The sequence below is a fragment of the Camelus dromedarius genome, chromosome 27 (genome assembly GCF_036321535.1).
Source record: "Camelus dromedarius isolate mCamDro1 chromosome 27, mCamDro1.pat, whole genome shotgun sequence".
Classification (NCBI taxonomy): domain Eukaryota; kingdom Metazoa; phylum Chordata; class Mammalia; order Artiodactyla; family Camelidae; genus Camelus; species Camelus dromedarius.
Genome location: NC_087462.1, coordinates 6,120,533 through 6,142,446, shown reverse-complemented (window position 1 = coordinate 6,142,446; position 21,914 = coordinate 6,120,533). Strand labels below are relative to the sequence as shown.

The 21,914-nt window shown below is 52.7% G+C and overlaps 1 protein-coding gene, 1 long non-coding RNA gene and 1 other non-coding gene across 3 annotated transcripts; 2 read left to right on the top strand and 1 right to left on the bottom strand.

Annotated features, from left to right (window-relative positions):
- Positions 1-2,498: 2,498 nt before the first annotated feature.
- Positions 2,499-6,136, top strand: LOC135319491 (uncharacterized). Its single transcript, XR_010378150.1, has 3 exons — positions 2,499-2,545; positions 5,677-5,837; positions 5,941-6,136. It is a non-coding gene; the product is annotated as an uncharacterized LOC135319491 (long non-coding RNA).
- On the top strand, positions 5,447-5,551 carry LOC116148545 (U6 spliceosomal RNA). The gene has a single exon (XR_004132076.1). It is a non-coding gene; the product is annotated as a U6 spliceosomal RNA (small nuclear RNA).
- A 1,961-nt stretch (positions 6,137-8,097) lies between the features above and the next one.
- Positions 8,098-17,542, bottom strand: CDC37 (cell division cycle 37, HSP90 cochaperone). Its single transcript, XM_010978339.3, has 8 exons — positions 17,349-17,542; positions 11,654-11,935; positions 11,207-11,315; positions 10,981-11,096; positions 10,773-10,895; positions 9,956-10,138; positions 9,790-9,861; positions 8,098-8,680 (listed from the first exon to the last, which is right to left on the bottom strand). The coding sequence occupies exons 1-8, from the start codon at positions 17,448-17,450 to the stop codon at positions 8,525-8,527; spliced, it is 1,143 nt and encodes a 380-aa protein (XP_010976641.1). The 5' UTR covers positions 17,451-17,542; the 3' UTR covers positions 8,098-8,524.
- Positions 17,543-21,914: the final 4,372 nt, after the last annotated feature.

The window sequence follows — 21,914 nt, the reverse complement described above, 5'->3', positions numbered from 1 at the left end:
GAGTGGGTCCCTGAAGTTTGGAATGGGGATATTGAGCAGACACAGACGAGCCTGAGAATTTTGAACCCATAAATACTCTTGTCTAAATACTCCTGAATACTCCCATGTGCGACATTGTGCTACAACAAGAAATAGAGATTTGATCTTCACCCCCAATTGCTGGCACAGAGCTTTGAAAACTCCTGAAACTTCCTGCATGAAAGAGATGATGTTGGCATGTTACAGTATTTGTCATTAGCCCCCAGTTCCTGGCTCAGAACTCCTAAAACCCCTAGAATTTCCACAGTAATGAAGGTGAAAGGAACATCTTTGGTTTTCCATCATAAGCCTGTTCAACCGTGCCTGAGTTTAGGCACATGAGGTGACTGTTGAAAGCTGGAAGCTGGTTGTCCGAGGAACCAACCATGTGATTAGGGTGGTTGGTTAAATATTTCAGCCTCCATCCCTGATATCTGGGGAGGGGAGATGGGCAAGAGATTGAGTTCAGTCACCAGTGGTTAATGATTTAATCAATTGTGCCACTGTGCCTGCTTAGAATCCCCAGACAACGCGACTTGGAGAGCTTTTGAATTGGTAAATACATCTCTGTGCTGGGAGGGTGGCGCACTCCCATTTCACGGGGTCAGAACTCCTGCACTCAGATCCTTCAGACCTCGCCCTATGTACCTCTTCATCTGGCTGTTCATCTGTCTCCTTTATAAAAAACCAGTAAACCAAAGTAAAGTTTTCTCTAGGTTTTATGAGCCTTTATGGCAAATTATTGAACCTGAGAAGGGGGTATTGGGAATCCCCTTATTACAGTTATTTGATCTGAAGTACAGGTGAAGATTGATGCCTGAAGTGGGAGGCAGTCTTGTGGGACTGAGCCCTTAACCTGTGGGGTCTTGTGCCACCTCCAGGTAGTGTCAAAACTGAACTGAACCATAAGATTCCCAGTTGGTGTCCACTGAAAAAGAGAGAATTGCTTGGTGTGGAAAACTCATTCATTGAATGTCACAAGTGTTGAGGTTTACCATACCTTAAAGAAAACTTTCACAAGCTTTACCTGTGGGCCCAGTTTTTTCTTTTCTTTTTTTAGTGGAGTTACTGGGATTGAACCCAGGACCTCGTGCATGCTAATCATGCACTCCACCACTGAGCTATTACCCTGCCCTGTGGGCCCAGTTTTAAAGAAAGAACAACAATAAAAGAAACAAAATACCCAGGCCAAGAAAAAAAGCCTCACCACTCCCCAGAAACTCCTTGCTCTGAATCAGCAAATCCCTCTCTCTGTCCCCTTTGCCCGCTGTATTTTTCTTAACAGCCATTGTGATCATCTGACATTTTCCTGGAAGTTTCTTTGAGCACTGATTTTAATGTTTGACATCTATTCTAGAATGTCAGCTCCTCAAGGGCAGGGTCTGTCTGGTTCTCCACTGTGTCTCCAGTGCCTGGAACTGGTGCCAAGAATGGAGGGAATGATCTGGGGAGACGTCTGGGCCTGGGCTACTGTCCTGCCCCGCTGCAGAAGGGCTGGCCACAGTCTTCCGGCCTCAGCTTCCTCTTTGCCACTAGATCTGTAGCAGCAGGAAACCAAGTGTGTCGGATTCTTCAACAGCCAGCCTGGGTGAGGTGGGGTGGCCTCTGCTGGGCCTGGAGGCTGGACCACCGGGGGCGGGGTGGGCCTGTGACCCAGGAGGGACCAATAGGAAATGTCAGGTGGGGTGATTAATAACAACAATAGTGGTAATAAACCCAGTCATCATAATAAATTCTAATAATAGCTGTCATTTTCCCAGCCTGGATGCTGGCTGGGCGCAGAGCTGGGTGCTCAGAATTCTCTGAGCCCTGTCAGGCTCTTTTAGAGTGGGACCAGCACCCAACTTGACAGCTGAAGAAAGAAGAGGCCACAGAGGCCACTGGGAAGTCTCATGTGTCTCCTCTCAGGCCTGAGGCCTCCACCCCGAATGCCTACATCACAGATGGGGTCCAGTCCCAGCAGGATGGCTCCAGGTTACCCCACCAACCATAGGGGTTTGCCTAGGACTGAGTGGGGGTTCCCAGACAAGGGACTTTCCAGGTTAAAATTGGAATAGTCCTGGGCAAATTGGAACAACAGGCCATCCTGCCCTAGTGGGTTATCAGGAGGAAGTGAGAATTGGGGAAATCCCCAGTCTCTGAGAGGCCTGCAGGGACCAGCCTCCCTAGAGCTCCCACCAGACCAGGGAAAAGCCAAGGGCTGAAAAATTAAAAAAAACAAAATCTTTTTGTGTCCTTTTGAATAGGAGAGTTCAGGGAACTGTCAGCCCCTTCCCCAAAGCAGCCATGAGGTCCGCTGGGAATCCTTCCAAGGAAGTTCCACACCCTTGTGTGTGAACACATGGCCCTTAAAAAATTCTCATAAGTAGTCATGGGAAACAACTCAAGTTGGTGAATGAACAAACAAAATGTACCTAGAAAACATTTTGTTGAGTGCAAGAAGCCAGACACAAGACAAATATTTTATGATTTCACTTTATAGGTGGTCCCTAGAGGAGTCAAATTCTTGGAGACAGAAAGTGGAATGGTGAGTGCCAGGGGCTGGGGGAGGGGGAATGGGGAGCTGGTGTTGAACAGGGACAGAGTTTCTGTTTAGGAAGATGAGAAGTTCTGGAGATGGGTGGTGTGATGATCGCAGAACAATGTGAATGTACTTAATCCTATAAACTTTAAATTTAGAAATTGTTAAAATGGGCTCTCTTGCCGTCTGAGACGGCCTACGCTCTGTCTAGGAGTGTGTATCTCCCCGAATAAATCTGCTTTTACTCTTTAAAAAAAAAGGTTAAAATGTGACATTTTACCTTATCTATATTTTACCATAATTTTTGAAAAATCAGGGGGAAGAGAGGCTGGTGAAATGGATGAAGGTGGTCAGAAGGTACAAACTTCCAGTTATAAAATAAATAAGTCCCAGGGATGAGGTGGATAGCATGGTGACTAACAATACCGTATTGTATGTTTGAAAGTTGCTAAAACGAGAGATCTTAAAAGTTCTCATAACGAGAAAAAAAAAGTCTGTAACTCTGGAGGGTGATGGATGTTAACTGGACTTAAGGTGGTGATCATTTCACGATGTACGCAACTAGCAAATTGGTATGTTGTACCTGAAACTAATATATTGCTATATGTCAGTTATTTCTCAGTTTTTTAAAAATCTAAAAAAAAAGAAATTGTCTGTGTGCCGTCCACTCAGGTAGAAAAATAAACAGCATAAATACCAGAGAGAGGGATGGGTATGGCTCAGTGGTAGAGCGTGTGCTTAGCGTGCACGAGATCCTGGGTTCAGTCCCCAGGACTTCCATTAAAAATAAAGAAACAAACAAATCTAATTTGCTCCCCCCGCCCAAAACAAACAAAGTGCAAAAAGAATTGTGAAAAAAATTTTTTTAAATAAAAATAAATACCGTGGAGAATCTCAGAGTTCCACTCCTCATTTTCATCCTCAGAGGAAAGTGGCTGTTGTCCCTTTCAGCCCCTACAGCAATGAGGATACACATCTCTTGAGCACCTACTGTGTGCTCGGCCCTGTTCTAGGCCCCCACCCCCACCCACCAGGGAGACACAGGAGGGAAGAGAACAGATAAAATTCCCTGCACTTATGGTGTGACAGTCTAGATGGGAAGACAGCCAAGACCAAGGATAAACAAGGACAAATACATGGTGTAGCAGATGGTGACACGATATAGAAGAAGCAAAGCAGGGAGCTGATGTCATTGGAGATCGCGTGGCCTGGGACCACCTATCTGACCTTGTGGGAGCCGAGGTGGAGCCACATGGATGTCAGGGGAAAGATGGACCAGTCAGGGGGAACAGCCAGGTTAAGTCTCGGAGGGGAAGGCTGTCCTTGAACTTGTAATTCCTATCCATCTGCTGGCCCCTATGACTTGCTTACTTTATCTGTGCTTGTGTTTATGAATTTCCAATTCACAAACGAGCACGTGTTTATGAATTTCATCTCTACGGATGTGAGTCACTCCACTTGTTTTCACTACTCTATTGTGCAGCATTGTACACATTAATAGGCTAGAATTTCTTTGTCTTATCTTCCATGGCTGGACAATCACGTGATTTCCAATTTTGCGGTTTCAGTGGCTCTAAGAAACAACCTTATCCCACCATTCTTTTCTTTTTAATGTTTTTTTTGATGATTTATTTTTAAATAAGTCATTCAGTCATGTGGTTCCAAATCAAAAAGGCACAAAATGGTTTTGAGGACAAGTCTCCACTCCACTTCCGGGCCCCTGATATCCAACTCATTTCTGAGATCAAAACATGCTTATCGGTTAGTGGTTCCTCAAAAAGAATCACCATATAATCCAGCAATTGCACTTCTTCATGTATACACAAAGAAAGCAGGGACTCAAAGAGAGATTTGCACAGTTGTATTCACAGCAGCTTTATTCATGATAGCTGAGAGGTAGAGGCAACACAAGTGTCTATTGGTGAATGAGCGAGTAAACAAAATGTGGGGTATCCTATAATGGAATATTAATCAGCCTTAAAAAAGAAGGACATTCTGACACAGGCTGCACCATAAAGGAGGCTGGAAAGCATTCTCCTGTGTGAAATCAGCCAGGCACAAAATTACAGATGTTTTATGAACAGGGAGTTAAGTATTTATTGAGTACAGAGTTTCTTGTACTTACGGCACTGAATTGTACCCCTTGAAATGGTTAAAATGATCAATTTTCTGTTATGTACATTTTACCTCCATTAAAAAAAAACACTTATGGAGTGCCTACTGTATGCTGTGTTCTGAGCCCTGGGGATTTAGCCATGAACAAAACACAGGAATCCCGGCATTCAGGGAGCTGACATAAACCAGATAAATATTAACAAGTAGGTTTTGTGGGTTTTGGTAGAAGGTTGAAGCGTCAGGGAGAAGGGAGTGGAGCAGATAAAGGGTATCGGGTGCTAGAATAACTGGTTTTAGGCTCTGTCCTCCACACCCCTAGCAATTCCAGGTCCCCAGCAGGATATTTGCTCTCTCTGAGCAGCTGTGTATTCAGGGTGTCCTTCTATAGCCACGATGACAGCAAATTGCTTCACCTAGTTTCCATGTCCTTGGCTTCTGGTGGGTTCTGCCAGTGGGGAAGGCTGGCAGGAGATGGGAGGTGGGAGATGGATGAAGGATATCTGTTCGCCTGCTCTCTCCCTTCCCAATCACAGTTGGGCAGCGGCTGTTTGTCTTTGGCCACATAACCTGCAAAGGAGAAGCTTCTTCATGGCTCCAGATGTCAGCAGGTTCATCCCCTTGAGCCCCATTAACAGCTCCCTGCTGCTGCTAGCTCTGGGCACCTTACCGAATAACAACACCCCAAAGATGCCCATGTCCTAATCGCCAGCATCTGTGAATATGTTCTATGGTGTGGCAAGGGAGAATTAGAAATTAAGGATGATTAGCTTCCTTTAAGACAGGGAGATGAGTGCGCTCACTTTAGCAGCACATATACTAAAATTGGAACGGTAAGGAAGATTAGCATGACCCTTGTGCAAGGATGACATGCAAATTTGTGATTTGTTCCATATATATATATATATATAAATCCTGGTGGGCTGAAGGTAATCACAAAGGTCCTTAAAAGTGGAAGGGGGAGTAGGAAAAGGGGTCAGAGTGATGTGATAGGAGAACTTGATTCATCTTTGCCATCTTTGGAGATGGAGGAAGGCGACCATGCAACCAGGAATGCAGGCAGCCCCTAGAAGCTGGAAACCACAAGGAAATGGATCCAGAACCTCCAGAGGGCCCACGGCCCCACCAACGCCTTGAATTTAGCACAGCAAGACCCGTGCAGACTTCTGACCTGCAAAAGTGTAAGGTAATACATTGTGTTGAAACCACTAAGTGGTGATTTGTTACAGCAGCCAGCCATAGAAAAGGAATACACTCAACATTTGTTGGTTCTCCTGTCCGGTTTGCAGGAGTGAAACCTGGTTCTGCATTACATTTGTTCAGTGAAACCCTTCTGAGTGGAATTCTGTTTGCCCCTAAGACTCAGCAATCCTGCTTTGGGAAGCTTACCCTCCAGGTAGGATGACTGTACTGGTGGGAAATGGCGCAGAAAGGTATTTCTCGCAGCACTGCCTGTAAAAGTGGGGTTGGGAAAGAACCTCAAGTGTTAATCAAAAAAGTGCTGATGAAATAAATGCTGAGACGCGCACATACCAGAGTCAAAAGAATGAGGAAGTGCTGATGTACTGATAAGGAAAGATTTGCAGGGCCACACGGTTCAGTGAAAAAAAGCAAGACGCGTCACAGAGTGCACAGTGTGCTACGTATTTTGTAAAAGGGAAGGGAAGGGGTAAGATTATGTTTGATCTTACAGAAAGAAACCCCTGAAGGAGTCACGGGAAACCGCAGACAGTGGGTTCCCAAGGTTGGGGGCAGGGAACCGGCTCAGTGGAGGGTGGTAGAGAGGGAGCTTACTCTATGGTGTATCTCTTAATATCATTCAATGTTTTAAATCCTAGGTTGCGCTAGGGCGAGGCAGGTGAGGCATGAAAGCAAAGAGGGCGCCAACTCGGTAACCAAGATAAATATTTTAATGCAATATTTAAAAAAAAACACACAATGGGGGAAAAATCTATGATGAACAAAATATTGAAATTTAAAGTAAAGCATCAGTAACAGTGCTGCATTATATTGAAGCCTGAGAGGAAAGGAAATTCTCAGTAATATGGAATCTACCTATCAGTTTTCGCAGTAAAGAATAAGTTGACCACCATGAATGGGTCCTGGAGGGACGCTAGGTGGGTGAGGCCTATCCAGGGCCTCAGGAGGCCCCTCCAATCCGCCCAGATCCCCTACCTGCCAGATCCCCTACCCCTTTCCTCAGAATAAAAAGCGTTAGGCAATGCCACCTGGATTTGCAGCTCACTATTGCCCCCTAGTGGTGATCAGCTTGGGCACAAGGGCATTCTGAGGTCCTTGGCTTTGACTGAGGGCCAGGACCCCTTAGGAGCTCTGCAATGTCTCAAGACCAGGAAAGATCAGTTTGTACCTAGGTTGTGCTCACAGCATTAAGGAGACAATACACAGGTTGGCAGAGCTGGGCAGGTGGGAAGCTTTGTGGCTGGATGTGAGGTGTGACGCAGAAGGCGGGCCTCTGGGAGGAGGTGGCAGAGCTCTGGTCAGAGTGACAAGCAGCTGCCAGGGGTTGGTGTCCCTCAGGAGAGGCGGGCAGTCAGCTTCACTGGATCCTTGGTATTTCACGTCTTAAAAGCTGACGTGTCCTTGTTTATTACAGTATTAAGGCTTTCCTGTGGCCCAAATATTTCAACTTTTCAAAAGACTGACTGCAGGGGTGTTCGGGGAGAGGGACAGGAGGTACCAAGGCCCACACTTGGAGCATCTGAGTGCCAGGTGCTATGCCTGCCCGGACATTATCTCACTCACCACCACCCTGGGAAGAAGGCACTAACATTACTCATTGTACACAGGGGGTCGCTGAGGCTAAGTTGCCCAAGGTCACACTGACAGTAAAACTTCAAGGGCTCAAGGATCAGCAAGGAGGGAGTTAGTTGGTGAGGAGTGGTGGTAATGAGATGAGGGCAGGGATGTGACCTGGCTGATGTCACATGGCTGGGTGAGCTTCAGGGAGGACTTAGGTTTCTGCGGGGGAAAGGGTGTGCCTTGACTCACGTGTTCATAGGCACCTGCTGGTGGCTGCCTGGTGGGGTCTAGCGAGAAAGGGGGAGACACGGAGGCTGGGGCAGATGTCCAGGACAGAGGTGATGGGGGACCTGGACCAGGGTGGAGGACGAAGGGCAGCGGCCAGACTCAAGAAATATTTTGTAGGCTGAGTAGGCCACGTGGAAGGTGAGACACTGTGAGGATGCGTCTCAGTGGATGGGGGGGCGGGGGGGTTGGAGGGATGAGAAAAGCCAGACTTACGGAGAGGGGTGGGGATGGCGAGTGAGAGCTCTGCCATAAAAGTGTCCTGAGGCAGTGGAACAGCATGTGGAAGAGCCTGGAGTGAGGATGGAGGAAGTTGCCCCACAGCTGGAGGGCAATGGGCCCAACGGCCAACACTCACTAGGGTCCCCTCCCACCCCCGAGAGAAGAGCTGTGCCAACAGCCCTTGTGACGCCCCGCGGAGCATCTGAAATCCTTTATTGGAAGATCATTGCTGTTTACTATACAGAAGATTCGACAGCAAACCAACAGTGAAAACAAGAGTCCACGGTGACTGGAGCGGGCCCTGAGCTGGGGCCCCCACCCCCACCCCGTGGACCAGCCTGGCAACCTCTGCCCCTCCCTGGACCCCCCAGCCTTTGGCAGAATGCTGATGGGGGGCTGCAGGCAGTGAAACCCCTTGACTCGAAGCAGAGACTCGATGAGTGCTGGGGGGTGGGGGCAGTGGAGGGGGTGGGCAGGCCCCTCCGGGCTAGGTGGGGGAGCAGCAAAAGTGGAGGAAGCCAGGAGCTGGGTAGATGGCATCTATTTCTGTTTTCTGAAAAGGGGTGCACAGGGGCCTGCAGGCAGGCTGGTGGCAGCTGGAGCGGATCAGGCGCTGACATCTTTCTCATCACCCAGCTTTGGGGTGGCTTCCAGCAAGGGGTCCCCAGGACCCGCCTCCTCCCCTTCCTTGGCCTCGCTGGACTTGGAGTTGGGGACCCAGAGGCCGGAGTCGATGCAGCGCTGCATGTGGTACTTCGCATCCTGTGGGGAGAAGAGTGGGCAGGTGAGGCTGGGCTGCCATCTCCTGGTGGCCCGCCTGTCCCCTGCACATTCTCAAGCCTGCTTCCCGATTATTCTAGATCACAGTTGTCCAAGAGAACTGTCTACGACGATGAAAATGGTCTGTAATCTGCGCCATTCAACATGGGTGCCACTAGCTACTGAGTATTTCAAATGTGCCTAGTGCAGGGGAGGGATAGAACTTGAAATTTCACTTAACTTTAATTCAAATTTAAACAGTGTAAGGTCTCGCACAAGGGTCAGTAAGTGGTTTTTTAGTAAAGTGCCAGACAGTATATGTTTTTGGCTTAGGGGCTTATGGTCTTTGTCAAAACCTCTCAACTCATCACTCCTCAACTTTACAGTTGCAGCCCCAAATCAGCCACAGACAAGATGAAAATAAATGAGTGTGGCCACAGCATTCCCATAAAACTTTATAGACAGGCAGTGAGCCTGCAAGCCAGAGTCTGAAGACCCTTGGTCTAGATGCTCATTCCCATAGAAGTCTCTACAAACCCTGGGCCAGTGTGGCGACTAGACCCATTTTGCAGATGAGGAAACCAGAGGGTCAACCAGTGAGCCAAGCAGCAGGAATGGAGTCACACTGAGGTCTCTTAAGACTCAAAGTCTTCACTTACCACCACTCTTGCTGCTCCTAACAGCCAGTGTTTACCAGTGCCTACTATGTGCTCAGCCCTCCCTGTGAATTTTGTGAGTTAAAACCCAGAGAGAAACTGGTTTGGGGTCACAGTGGTTGGGGGGGAGCCCCCTCCTTGGGCTACTGACTGGCTGACAAAGGTTGGGTCAGCTCGGTGTGCTTATTAACAGCCCACAGTGACAGTGGCAGTCAATCTGGATGCTCGGCACACAGTAGTGCTCAATAAATTTAAGTTGAGCACGTGGCATGAAGCCTGGCTGCCTGGTGTGCCGGCCACAGGGTAACAAAACCTCCCTTATTCCTTTGAGAAGCCCAGGAGAGGGACTTCTACCAGCCATGTGGGCGGCAGGGCTGGACGGGGCGGGGAGACACATCGCTGGGGAGCCGGGTGGGGAGAGAGGAGTGGTGGGGGACCTGGCATGTGGTTACTCACGGCGGGGTCCATCTTGCTGATGGCATCTTGGAGCATCTGCACATCCTTCACATCAAAACATCTCTGGAGTTCCTGCGGGTGCAGAGGGGCAGGGTCAGGGCCAGGGTCCTGCTGGCTGCCCGCCCACGCCCACCGCCTGCCAGCCGGGAGGAGTAGGGAGCCACACCTCAGGGAGGGACTCGTAGACCTCGACAGGGTCCAGGCCACCGGGGCCCAGCCGCTTCTTGCGCTCCTCCTCCTCGTACTCCTTCATGGCCTTCTCGATGCGCAGCTTGGCGCGGCCCCGCACGCGGTCTTTGAAGGCCTCCAGCTCGTCGTTGAAGCCCTCCATGTACTGGCGATCAGCAGTCTGCGGAGGGGGCGGGGGCGTTCACAGAGTGGGACTGGGTCCCCAGATCCTCCCGCTGCAGGTCCTCAGAGACGCCCAAGGACTTCCTGTGTCTGGTCCCCAACTATAGGATAGGCGCCCTGGGGCTCAGGCTTCTCCTCTGCTCCATTTATCCTCCTCCACCCCCTCTGCGCTCGGGTTTACACCCACGTGCTCACGACCATCTGCCTGCATGGTCCCCTGAACCGCAGACTCGTGACACCCACCGCCTCCTCCTGTGGGGAGTTTCGCTGGCACCTCAAACTCAACATAGTTACCCCTGAGCTCTGGATCACCACCCCCACACCCAGTCCACCCTGCTGCTGGCCTCCTCCAGCTCAGCAGGGGTAGCTCTGCTCTTCCATGTGCTCAGGTAAGAAGCCAGCAGGCATCCGACTCCGGGCCTTACCCCAGGCTGGGACTCTCAGCACATCCTGCCAGCTCTGCTTTCAAAATCTGCCAATCACTTCTCAGCTCCTCCGTCTCCTGATGTGTGACGTTCTGATCACAGGGCCTCGAGTCCAAGTAGACCTGTGTCCGCCGCCCCCAGTGGACTGCTGGCTGGTTCCCTGAAAATGATCACCCCTAAATCTGCCCCAGCCACTCAGGCTCCTACCTTGATCTTGGTGAAGAACTGCCGGAAGCAGGCGCGGGGGTCCACTTTCAGGCTCTTGGCCAGCTCCAGGATGAACTGCATGACGATGGTCTGGTGGGCCACCTGCTCCATGAGTGCACATTTCTGCCAAGGGAGAATAGGCACAGCGTCACCAGGTGGCGGACTCAGGGCAGAGCCGCTCCGTAGCCCCGGGACCAGCCCCACTCACCTCCTCCACCTCTAGATCGATGCACCAGATGACCAGGTAGTTGGCCGTCTCCTCACACACCAGGTGGACGTTGTCTGACAGGTACTTCTGGCTGTCATCCCAGCGGCGGAGCATGCCTGTGAGAAGGTGTTTGCAAAGTGTCAGCAGGGCCCTGGAAGCAGAGGACCGTCCTCTGTCACGTGCACCATCGCCCGCCCCCACTGGTGGCCCCCCGCACCCAACTCACCAAAGTGTTTGATCTGTTTCTCGTACTTTTCCACGAAGGTTTTGTGTTTCTGCTCCCTTGCCTCCTCTGAGTCCTCCTCTGCCTGCTCAGGCTTGGTATTGACCATGCTCTGTGGTGGGGTGAGAAGGGGAGTGGGCTGGGGAGAGGCTGTGGAGCGCCTCAAACGTGGCCGGGTGGGCCGCGGCCTCAGTGCCCATCCCGTCCAGAGTGGAGGTGGTGACGGCGTGAACATCAGTGTGGCGGGAGCGTGGGCGTGGCAGGCGTGGCCTCGGACTGGGGCCTTTGGGCAGATCAGAGGAGGGTACTGGTGGGGTACTTCACCCACCCAGGGCGCCTACACCTGTGCCTCCCACCCATGCCCCTATCCAGCCAACCCCCAACCTGCACAATCCACCGCACCCAACCCCCAGCCTGCCGCAGGCTGCCGGCACGCCCCGCCCCACACACCTTGCTGAAGCCGTCCTTGCTGAGCGTGTCCACGTTCCAGGGCATGCTCTTCTCCTTCTTGCGCATCTCCTCCAGCTTCTGCTCCCAGCTCCGCTCCTCCCTGCGCAGCTGCTGCGCCTCGGCCTGCAGCCGCTCCAACTCGGCCTTGCCTCCCTCGCCCTCGGCTACCTCCAGCTCCTTCAGCTTCCGCTGGCACTCAGCCACCTTGCGTTTGCACTCGCGGCAGCCCCTGTCCAGCTCCTCCTTCTCTTTCTGGAACTGCTCCATGCGCTCCACCCGGGCCTGCCGGACAGGAATGGTCCATGGCTCTGAGGAATGGCCTGTCCCTTGACCCCAGCCCCACCCTTGCCCCGGGCTCCTGACAGCTGCACCTGGGATGGCCCCAGAGAATGTCCAAGTCAACCTCGTGTGCTGGACTCCAAGCTTCCACTCTCACCCCTACAGGTACCTGGGCACACCTGAGCCAGGGCAGGTCCCTCCTCTGCTCAGAACCCTATATGGCTCCCACCTCACTCTGAGCAAAAGCCCAAGTCCTCCCCACGGCCCACAAGGCCATGCACAACCTGCCCTGTCACCTCCATGCCCTCACCTCCTCCTGCTCGCCCCCTCCCTCCAGCCACACAGGCTGCCTCACTGTTTTGTTTTTTTTTGTTGTTGTTGTTTTTTAATGGAGGTACCAGGAATGCAATCTAGGGCCTTGTGCATGTTAAGCACGCACTCTACCACCAAGCTATACCTTTCCTCCCCTCCCCTTTTCTTGAACTCACTTCAAACCTCAGGGCCTTTGCACTGGCTGTTCCCTTGGCCTGGAACACTCTCTCCCTAGAACCCCCACCCCACCGCATCCTTATCATCTTCGAATGTCCCTTACAGTTGAGGCCTTCCCTGACCTCCCTGCTGAAGGTCACAACCTCCCCTTACTCTGCTTAGCACTTGTCACCTGACAACATCCTGTGACAATTACGGTATTTTGGACACTGTCTTCCTCCAAGGATACTGGCTTCAAGAAGGTGGGGATCTGGTCACTGTTGTGTCTGGACCTGGTGCACAGTAAGGACTCAAGATAGGCTTGCTGGATGTAATAAAGTAATGAGACACTGAATGGAGGCCTCACCCCTTCCCAAGGCCTCAGGATCCGCCTTCTCTCTGGAGCTGCCCTTGGCAACACTGGGGTACCCTCCTCTGCCCATTAACCCCCTCAAGCCGTTTCTGCCTGGGTGTCCCACAGGCACCTCCACTCTGTGCCCCTAACTGAACTCACCACCTGGATCCCCCAAATCTGGTTTTCTGCTGTGTCCGGCCTCAGTGAAGACCCTCCCCACCTCTTCAGCCTGTTAGGACTGCTCATGAGCCCTACCCCTCCCTTCCTCTCTGCCACCAAATCCTGACAGTTTTCTTTTCTAGTTGTTTCTCCAGTTTGCTCCATCCCAAGAGTTGCACCTGGATCTCCAAAGGTCCATGCAGCTCTCTCTCCAGGCCAGCAAGCCCTCCTGGGCTTGGTGCCCTGTCCTCCCTGCCAGATGCCGCTCCCCAGACCTCTTCTTCCCTTGCACTCCAAATTTGGTGATGGCACCTCATCTCTTCATTCTTCATCTCACTCAGTCCCCTCACCAGGCCCCTGTTAGATTACTGGGGCCTGTCCACTCTCCACCCCTGCTTGGCTCCCCCAGCATCTCTCCCAGCTCCCAACAGTGCATGCTCAGTCCAGAGCCACTAGCTGATCCGTGAGGGGTGCCACCACCTTTGATGGCTGTCCCCTCAATCCAGGCTCAGAAGCTGCCAGACGAGTCCTTGAAACATGCACCTCTGACCGCAGCCTTCCCTGCCACCCTGACCTGGAGTGTCTGGGTTTAGATGGGACCCCAGACCCCTGCCCCAAGTTGCCCAAATGGCATCAAGGCTCCTTAGGGGGCTGGGTCCCACTCTCCTCTCCCAACTCTGGGTCCTAGGTCGATGTTGGCCCTTGTGGTTCCCTGAATGGACCAGCTCTCTCTTAGCCTCTGCCCATGCTGTTCCTTCCACCTGGAACTCTCTTCCCCGACTCCATTTGCTTCGCCCCCAAGTCCCAGCTTCGACAGAGCCTGCCCAACCCCCCGAGTCACTGAGCCCCAAAGGCCCCTCTGTGATCATCAGTTGATCTGACGAGATGCTGGTGGATGGCCTTGGGACCCCAGACCTGGGGTCATAGCCCACAGTCTCCACTTAATGGTTGCGTGTCCCTGGGTCAACTCCCTAACCTCAGATTCCTCATCTGTCACATGCAGACATCAGTGCCGACCTCGCAGGATGGCACCAGGAGAAGCAAAAGAAGTTATTAAGCAGACGGTCCAGTAGTCCCTCAGTGAGCGCCATTCCCATGCTGTCTATCCGAGGGGCACTCTCCCTCTCTCTGGGGGCTGTATGGGATTCAAACAAGAAAACGTACTTCCAGCGGGGAGAGTATAGCTCAGTGGTAGAATGAGTGCTTAGCATGCACCAGGTCCTGGGGTCCTTGGTTCAAGCACAGTACTTTCATTAAAAAAAAAAAAAAAAGTCTAAAAAAAGGGAAATTTACTTCAAGTGCTCAGTTCCATTTCTAGCCTGGAGTAAATGCCTGGTAACTGGGAGGGGCAGTTACTGCACCATCAGAGCACCCAGCTCCTCCACTTACAGTAACTAGACCTTAGCCCAGTCGCTTGCACCTCTCCCTGCCTTGGTGTCCCCCTCTAGGAAGTGGGGCCTCACAGGTGTGTTGTGAGGACTAAATGAGTTACTCCAAAGAAACTGCGTGCAACACAGCACTTGGTGTACGTGTCCCACTGGCGTCACCGTTGTCGTGGCCAACAGAATGGTCTGCTAATTTGCTTCTGTGCTTTATTCGAGGTCGGATCTCCAGGTTCTAGCACAGGGACAGGCACATGTGGGTGAGGATCGGCAGACCTGAGCCCTTCTCTGATGCCCCTGAGGACAGACCCAGCCAATGTTGAGCCTCCCTTTCCACCTGAAGATAAGGGGTGGAGAAGGCCATCGTCCTGTGGAGGATGCCTTGTGGTCTCTGCCACCTCTCCTCCATGATGGGCCTGTGTCACCCTGGAGCCTTCCTGCTGCCTTGTGAGGGGCTCTATATGGTCAACATCATAGCTGGTCTTGGGTGGCAGCAGGAATCTACCACCCTGCTGGTTTCTGCTGGGCGGTCATCAAAACCTTCCCGGCATTCTCTTAGCAGCCATCAGGGAGGTCAAAGCTAAATAAAGGCCTCCTGGAGCTGGTGGGGGTGGCAGTACGCCCAGCCTGGGCTTTACGCCTCCAGGAAGTGCTGTAGCAGGTTGGGCAGGGCAGAAGCCTCGGCAGTGAGAAAGGGCCACAGGTGTCACTGCCCTCCTGCCTTATAGATCAGGAAACCGAAGCGCACAGAACCTCAATGTCCCACAGCTCACTGGAAGGAGCCACAAGAAACGAGTACTGCTAGCTGTCTCCAGGCAAGGGAGTGGGAGCTGGGACGACTCACTTGTCCCCTTCTGGAAACCTTGGATTATTTTTTTACCATGAGTTACCTGAGTAATGACAATGATAGTGACTGAAGTTTTCACAGAACTTATTACATGCCAGGTACTGTCCTGAGAGCATTACACACATTAAAGAAATAAGCTGACCCTCACAACAACCCAATGGGGTGGATACCACTAAGATTCCCAGCTGGGGAAACTGAGGCACAGAGAGATCAAAACTCACTGGTGGCCATGCAGCAAGTCAGTGATTCAGAAGGAGACAGGATATGAGACAGGATCTGAACCTAGGTGGGCAGGCCTATACTCAGAAAGGATCCGGACTACTTCTTCTCTAATCCCACCTTCCCCTCTGGTACACTTACTTCTTCCCAGGCCCTGAGTCAAGTGCTTTTCAGTTCTAATCTCACATTATTCTTATGATGGTCTCATGGAGGTGGGGGTCTTGCTTCCCCTGGAGTAAAGCAGCCACGGTCTTGTGGCAGGGCTTGGATTAGAGGCCAGGCTTGCTGGCCACTGAACCTGGTGCTGGAGACACGAGGCTCCCTGCCTCCACTACAGCTGTGGGACTCTGGGTGGCAGGACAGGAAAAAGCTTTGTGCCGAGAGGGAGAAGGACATGGTGGCAGGAGGACGTTGCAGGAGAGGGGGCACCGGCCTCCCATCCAGCAGGACCAAACTGGCCTCCACACAGTTATACCGATTAACTACGTGACAGAAATAGGTGTTCCCAAGAATAGTCTTTAAAGCTTTGCAGGGACCTTAAATATTTCATAATAAAATGTTACACATAACCAGAAAGAGAAGTGCTAGAACTTTCTTCTTACAGTCCAGTGGCTTGCCTGGCAGGTATGCTACCCAGGAGACTGCTGCTTTAAGAAATGGGTTGGGACTGGGACTGGGAATCAGATGTAGGGACTAAGACTGTGTCAGCAGAATGGGCCCTTCTGGGAGTTTCTGGATAAATGACTGGGAGCTGATAGATGAGAAGGTGGGGTCAGGAGTTCCCAACTGGAAGGTTCTGAGAGGTACAAGCTCTCATTTAGAGAGTATAACAGATGCAGGTATGTGGGTGCAGAAGCTCTCATTCAGTGGAGCAGGAGATTAGACGATTAGGTCTCATGAGAGTCATTCTGTTGGCCTGTGAGCACTGCCGGGCAGAGAGACGGGTGAGAGAACACACAGATTCTGGGGTCTGGATGTGGGAGAAAATAAATAAAAGAAAGGCCAGTGAATGTGAAATCACACTGGGAGGGTTCCTGGTAAGAGCAGGGTCAATCTGGGTATCTCGAGAACAGCAGACTTAAACTGGGGTGGGAAGGAAGGTGGGCTGGGTTTGGGTCCCGGACATGGGTCTGAATGAGGGATTCCAATGTTGGCAGAGGTTCCCATAGGAAGCCCTCTTGGGGGTGGGTGGTGACCAGGTCTGCAGTACCAAGTAGGGGCAGGGGTTCTGGCTGGGCAGGAAGCCATGTGGGTAGGGCTTCCTGATGTAATGGGAAACTGGGTCTACAGTATGTGATGCCAAAGAATGGCCGGAATTGGAGGCTCCATCAGGGTGGAGCTGGTGGTTCAGTCTGAAGGGGAACCAGGTTTCAAAATTCCTGTCCTAGATGGGACTGAGGGTCCTCCTGGGGCACCGGTCTACGTTCCAGGGAAGGAGTCCTGGGCCAGGAACAGAAATCTCAGGAAAGGGCAGAGTTCCTTGGTCTATCTGGAGAAGAGCTCTGGACCTAAATGGGAATTTCTGTCAAAGACCCAGAGAGGCAAGACGCAGAATGGACTTAGAGTATTGGGGACTTTAGGGGTTGGAGGGGTCCGTGGGATATCCAAGGTCCCAAGTGGGTATCCGAATAGGGTCAAGGTCCAAATTCTGAGTCAGTATTCTGGGTGTAAATGGAAGGTCCCAAACTGGATTGAGGGGCACGCCCAAAGCTCGTCTTGCGAGTCTAGACTCTGAAAAAGGTGCCCTAGGGGTCAGCTGGGAGTTCCAAGAAGAAATCGGAGGACGGAGCGGGATCGTGGGCAGGGACTAAAGGGTCCTGGCAGTTCTGGGGTCCCGGAGTTGAAGAACGCCGAGCGATACTAAAAGTCCACACTGTAGGGTGGGAATCTCAGGTGTCAATTGTTGGGTTCCTGGCAATATCAGGGATCAGAACTCTGAAGCGGAGTCCTGGGAGTGGGGGAAGGGGCTGGGCGCGCGCACTCTACCTGGTGCCGCCAGCGGAAGAGGCTGGCGGTGTCGATGTTGGGGTGCGTTTCGTCTTCATCGTCAGACACCTCGATGTGGTCCCACACGCTGTAGTCCACCATCTTGCCTCGGCGGCCCAGCCCGCTCCGGCTCTGACGACGGCGGCGGCGGCGGCGGCACGGAGATTCGGCCCGCAGAGCCCCACCCCTTCCGCTTCCGCCAGGGAGCTCACGTCCCCGCCCGCGCATGACGTCATATCCCTAGTAACCGGGGCAGCGGCACTGGCAACCGAGTTCTCCTTAAAGAGCCCTGCGCACGTGTTCCGGCCCCGGGAGTCTTCGCCGAGATCTCACCTCCTGCAGCTCTGGGCTCCCTCTAGACACCCGTATAAATGGATCCTCCAACCTCGAGCCCTCTTCATCTCCCGCTGCCCCATGACTTGCGTCGACCATGGCGAGGGAGGGGACAGTTAGCGAGATACAGAGAGAGGAATGTCCTCTTAGCCACACCGCAGTGACGTCAGCCCGAGCCTTCTGCTGGGGCCGGGCCTCGGCGAGAAAACTGGGCCCCCGTCCTTTGTGAAGAGGGACTTAACCCTGTGCTGGGGAGGGTGTTCGGTATGAAAGCACTTTCCCAGTCCGAGGGGGAGGGTATAAGTGGAGGAAGGAAATGGCCCTGCCCTTGCGGTGTCGGAGGTGAGGATGATGTGGCCCCGCCTTGGGGACTGGCGTTTTCCGAGCTCAGATCACAGCCTCCCCCTCGCGTCCTCATTTTCTGTCACTCCTAAACGGATTCGCACATACACGCCCCTTCTGGAATCACCCGGACCACACTAACGGGTCTCAGGAGCCTGACTGCGTCTTCTGGTGCGGCCGCTAAGTGTCGCTAATGTCTAACTAACTGCCAGTGCTCCTGGCCTCGCGAGGGGGAGGGGGAGGAAACGGAGGAGGGGGTCGTGGAAATGCGCACCAAGAGGGTCTTTCCCGCGCGAGGTGCCCTAAGACCGCTCGCAGCCCCTTCTTTCTTGTCTGGGGCCCTCTTCCTCAGCCCGGGCTCTAAGGAATCCATTACCCTGAATTCGGGCAACCCCAGCCACACACTTTCATAGATCCCTACCCACGCTTTGATATCAGGATAAAAGGCCGTGTTGCAGCCTAGGGCTGGGATTATCTCAGATTAAAGGGCTCTCCGGGGATAGGGGTGGGGGGGCGGCTGGGATAGGAGGAGCTTCAACCATTCGAGTGAAGGGCGCCTCTTCCTAGACTCCCTCAGAGCGGGCGTTTGGAGGGAATGGGCTGAAACGAAAGGAGTAAAGGTCTCTAAATGGATTGGGGGAGGGGGAATTCCCCTGCCCGGGGAAGGGGAGGGGCCATCCTGACAAAGCTGTGGTTCGCTGCCGCCCCTCCCTCTCGTGCTCCATTCAGCCCGCGAGTAGGCGGGCGGGGGCGGGGGAGTCCCCCTCTCATCCTCCTCCCCCTCCAGCCCTGGCAGTCCAGCATCTCAGCGGCAGTCACGGCCCGGGCACGAGCGCGCACGTTCCCACACCCTAGCGGGTCTCACAGTCGCGCACACCCACCCACCCACCCACACACATACATACACACACACCAGCAAACAAAGGGTCTGGACATCCCTGTCCCCTCCCCGTCCCCCAAGCCGGAGAGGGCGGGGCATCCCCTCCCCAGCCCCCATGCAAGGTAAGCTTTGGGCTACGAGCTGCGGTGGGAAGGGGGACCCGGCGCCCGGGAGGGAGGGACCAGGACGGTAGGGGCTTCCTCCGACCCCCAAGAAAGCCAGCCCCCCCCCCGTACGCCCTCTGAGGGATTCAGGCCCGCCTCCGGGCTGAGGATGTGTGGGGAGGACCCCAGATGCCGAGGACTCCCAGGTAGGCGCGGGGGTCTCTACCTGGCTTCAGAGACTGGAGCTTCTGGCCTCATCAAAACAGGGTCCCAGGAGCCCCAGCTGCCAGAACTGGGGACAGGGCGCCGGAAGCTCCCCCATCAGCGCCAAGCATTTCCTAACCTCCTGCCAACACAGCATCTTCAGTCCTGGGAACTAAGACAGAGACCCCTGAGTTGCTTTGTACTGTCCCTCGGTCTCCCAACCCCCTCCCGAATCAGCGCATCCCTTGCTGTGAGTCTATGTACCTGCGAGGTGGGGGTGGGGGGCTGGGAGTGCTCCTCTGGGCTGCCCAAGCTTCCTCTGCTGCATCCCACAGCCACACACTGCTTAGCTGCAGTGGTGGGAGTGGGCAAACGGCTTTGCCTTTCTGAACCTCAATTTCCTCATCTGCAAAGTGGATAATGATACTTTCAGGATTCGAGGAGGTCATGCTTGTGAGTCTGCCGTTACTTCGTCTTTTATTTTATAGCTCATTTTACACATATATCCCAAGTGCTCACTATGTGCCAGGACACTGTGGCCAGGCTGTCAGGCTACAGCGACAAGACCAGCCAAATCCCTGCTCTGCTGACTCTGGAGGTGGGTGAGGGAGCAAAAACAGTGGATGAACAGAGAAATAAGGTGATTTCAGACTGTGAAGACAAAAATTCCATGAGGCATAGAGAGTGAATGGGGAGGGGCGTATTCAAGATAGATGAGATTAATGGTTTGTATGTGCCTTCCTCATTGACCTTCAGTTCCAAGGGGGCAGGGCTGGGTCTAGACAGTGCCTGGTACATAGTAGGTGCTCAATAAATATTGAATGAACTAAAGAGAGGATCAGATTGACTATTTTCATAGCAGTTAGATCAGGTAGGAGGTTTATCATGAACCAATTCATCCTCCCTCCCATTTTATAGATAAGGTGAATCCTTAAGACCCAGAAAAGGGGGAAGATGTTGTCAAAGGTGTCATCATTCCCATACAAGGGAGGATGGCTGAAGGAAGTATTGTGAACAGCTAGGAATGGAAGAGAGTAGAGAACAGAGTTGAGCACAGGTCCCTCCAGGAACCCATGACAGCCAGCTGACACCCACCTCTCCCCTACCACACCGACACAGCCCTGTGCTCACCCATTCAACAAGTATTTACTCAGTGCCTACCACGTGCCAGGTGATAAGAACACAGCCGTGAAGAGAACTCCTTGCCCTCATAGAGCTGACATTTAGTGGAGGAAACAAAGAAACAACATAAAAAACAAATAAATATATAACAAAAAATTGTGATTAGGATTGTGATAGAAACAGCTTGTGACAAGAGAGAAAAATGGGGGTCCACTTTGGGTTGGGTATCCAGGAAGACCTCCCAGAGAAGTTGCATTACTTTTCAAACACACACACACACACACACACACACACACACACACACACACTTTGATCCAGACAAACATCACACAAACACCGTATACAGGATGGAGAACTTTAATAATGTGCCTGAGGCCCCAAAGCTATTAAGTGGCTGTGCAGAGATGTGAACCCAGAATCTGCATTTCTACCCACTGTCAAATGCTGCTTCCTGCTGCATCCACAAGCATGTACCCTCCCCTCCTACACACACACACACACACACACATCACAGTCACACAGAGACACATCCAGCCTCATGCTTACATAGACTGATGTAAGCGTCACTTTGTCACATACACACACTCCTGCAGGTATGGTCTGGTCTCAACTACACAACACTCAGACTCCCAGAGAGTTCTACCTGTCCAGTGCACATGGACAGCTATGTACAAAGTCTCATGTTTACACACGTGCACACAACACACACATGCAGGGCCCCTGACAGTTCTTCCCAGATCCCAGGCATGGAGCTTGGGGAGTAACTCTCCCTCCTCAGGCCTGAATGCTCTGGGGCAAGGTGTGGAAAAGGGCATTTATCCTCACTTCCATCCCTCTTGTTGGCCACCCATCCCACATACTGTTGAAGGAGGCAGGGGCTGGATGAAGCCCTGCTGCTGTCAGGCCAGGCTAGGAATGCTGACAAGCTGGGTGGGGGAACAGAACTCTCCTCAGCCTGAGCCTGATGCCAGCTGCCCAGAGCAACCTGCTCTGCCATCTGGACCTCCCCCTCCCCAGCTGGCTGCTGCCCAGGGGAGGGGAAGGCAGGCTTAGTGGCACCCCTCCACCTGGGTACTCAGGCCGGGTCCTGAGGCCCAGCGTCCTGTGCCCAGATTTCTGCCAGGGCTGATTTCTGCAAATGTGCACACGTGTCCAGACATTGGTGGCACGTGTGTCTCCTCTCTCCCCTGGCCTCCTCCAATCCTTCCCTCACTCTACAAATCCTTGAGCACCTACCAAGGGCTGTTCCAGGCACTGGGGAACTGGAGCCAGCATGGACTACAGAATTTTGCAGAGCATAGGGTCAGGTGAAGGTGCAGGGCCCTTGTTCAAAATTATGAAGAATTTCAAAATGACAGCAGCACATTAAACCTTCTAAGCATGGGGCCCTGTGCAATAGGTCATATGCCAAGAAGTTGGCCCACCATACAGCTGGAACAAGACAGAAAAATCCCCTGCTCTCATGGAACTAAGGGGTTGGGACGAGCAGAAACAAAAACATGAGACATCAGGGGCGATGAGTGCTAGGAAGAATAAAAAAGCTGAGTAAGAGGCAGAGAGTGATGGGGTGGGGGGACACAT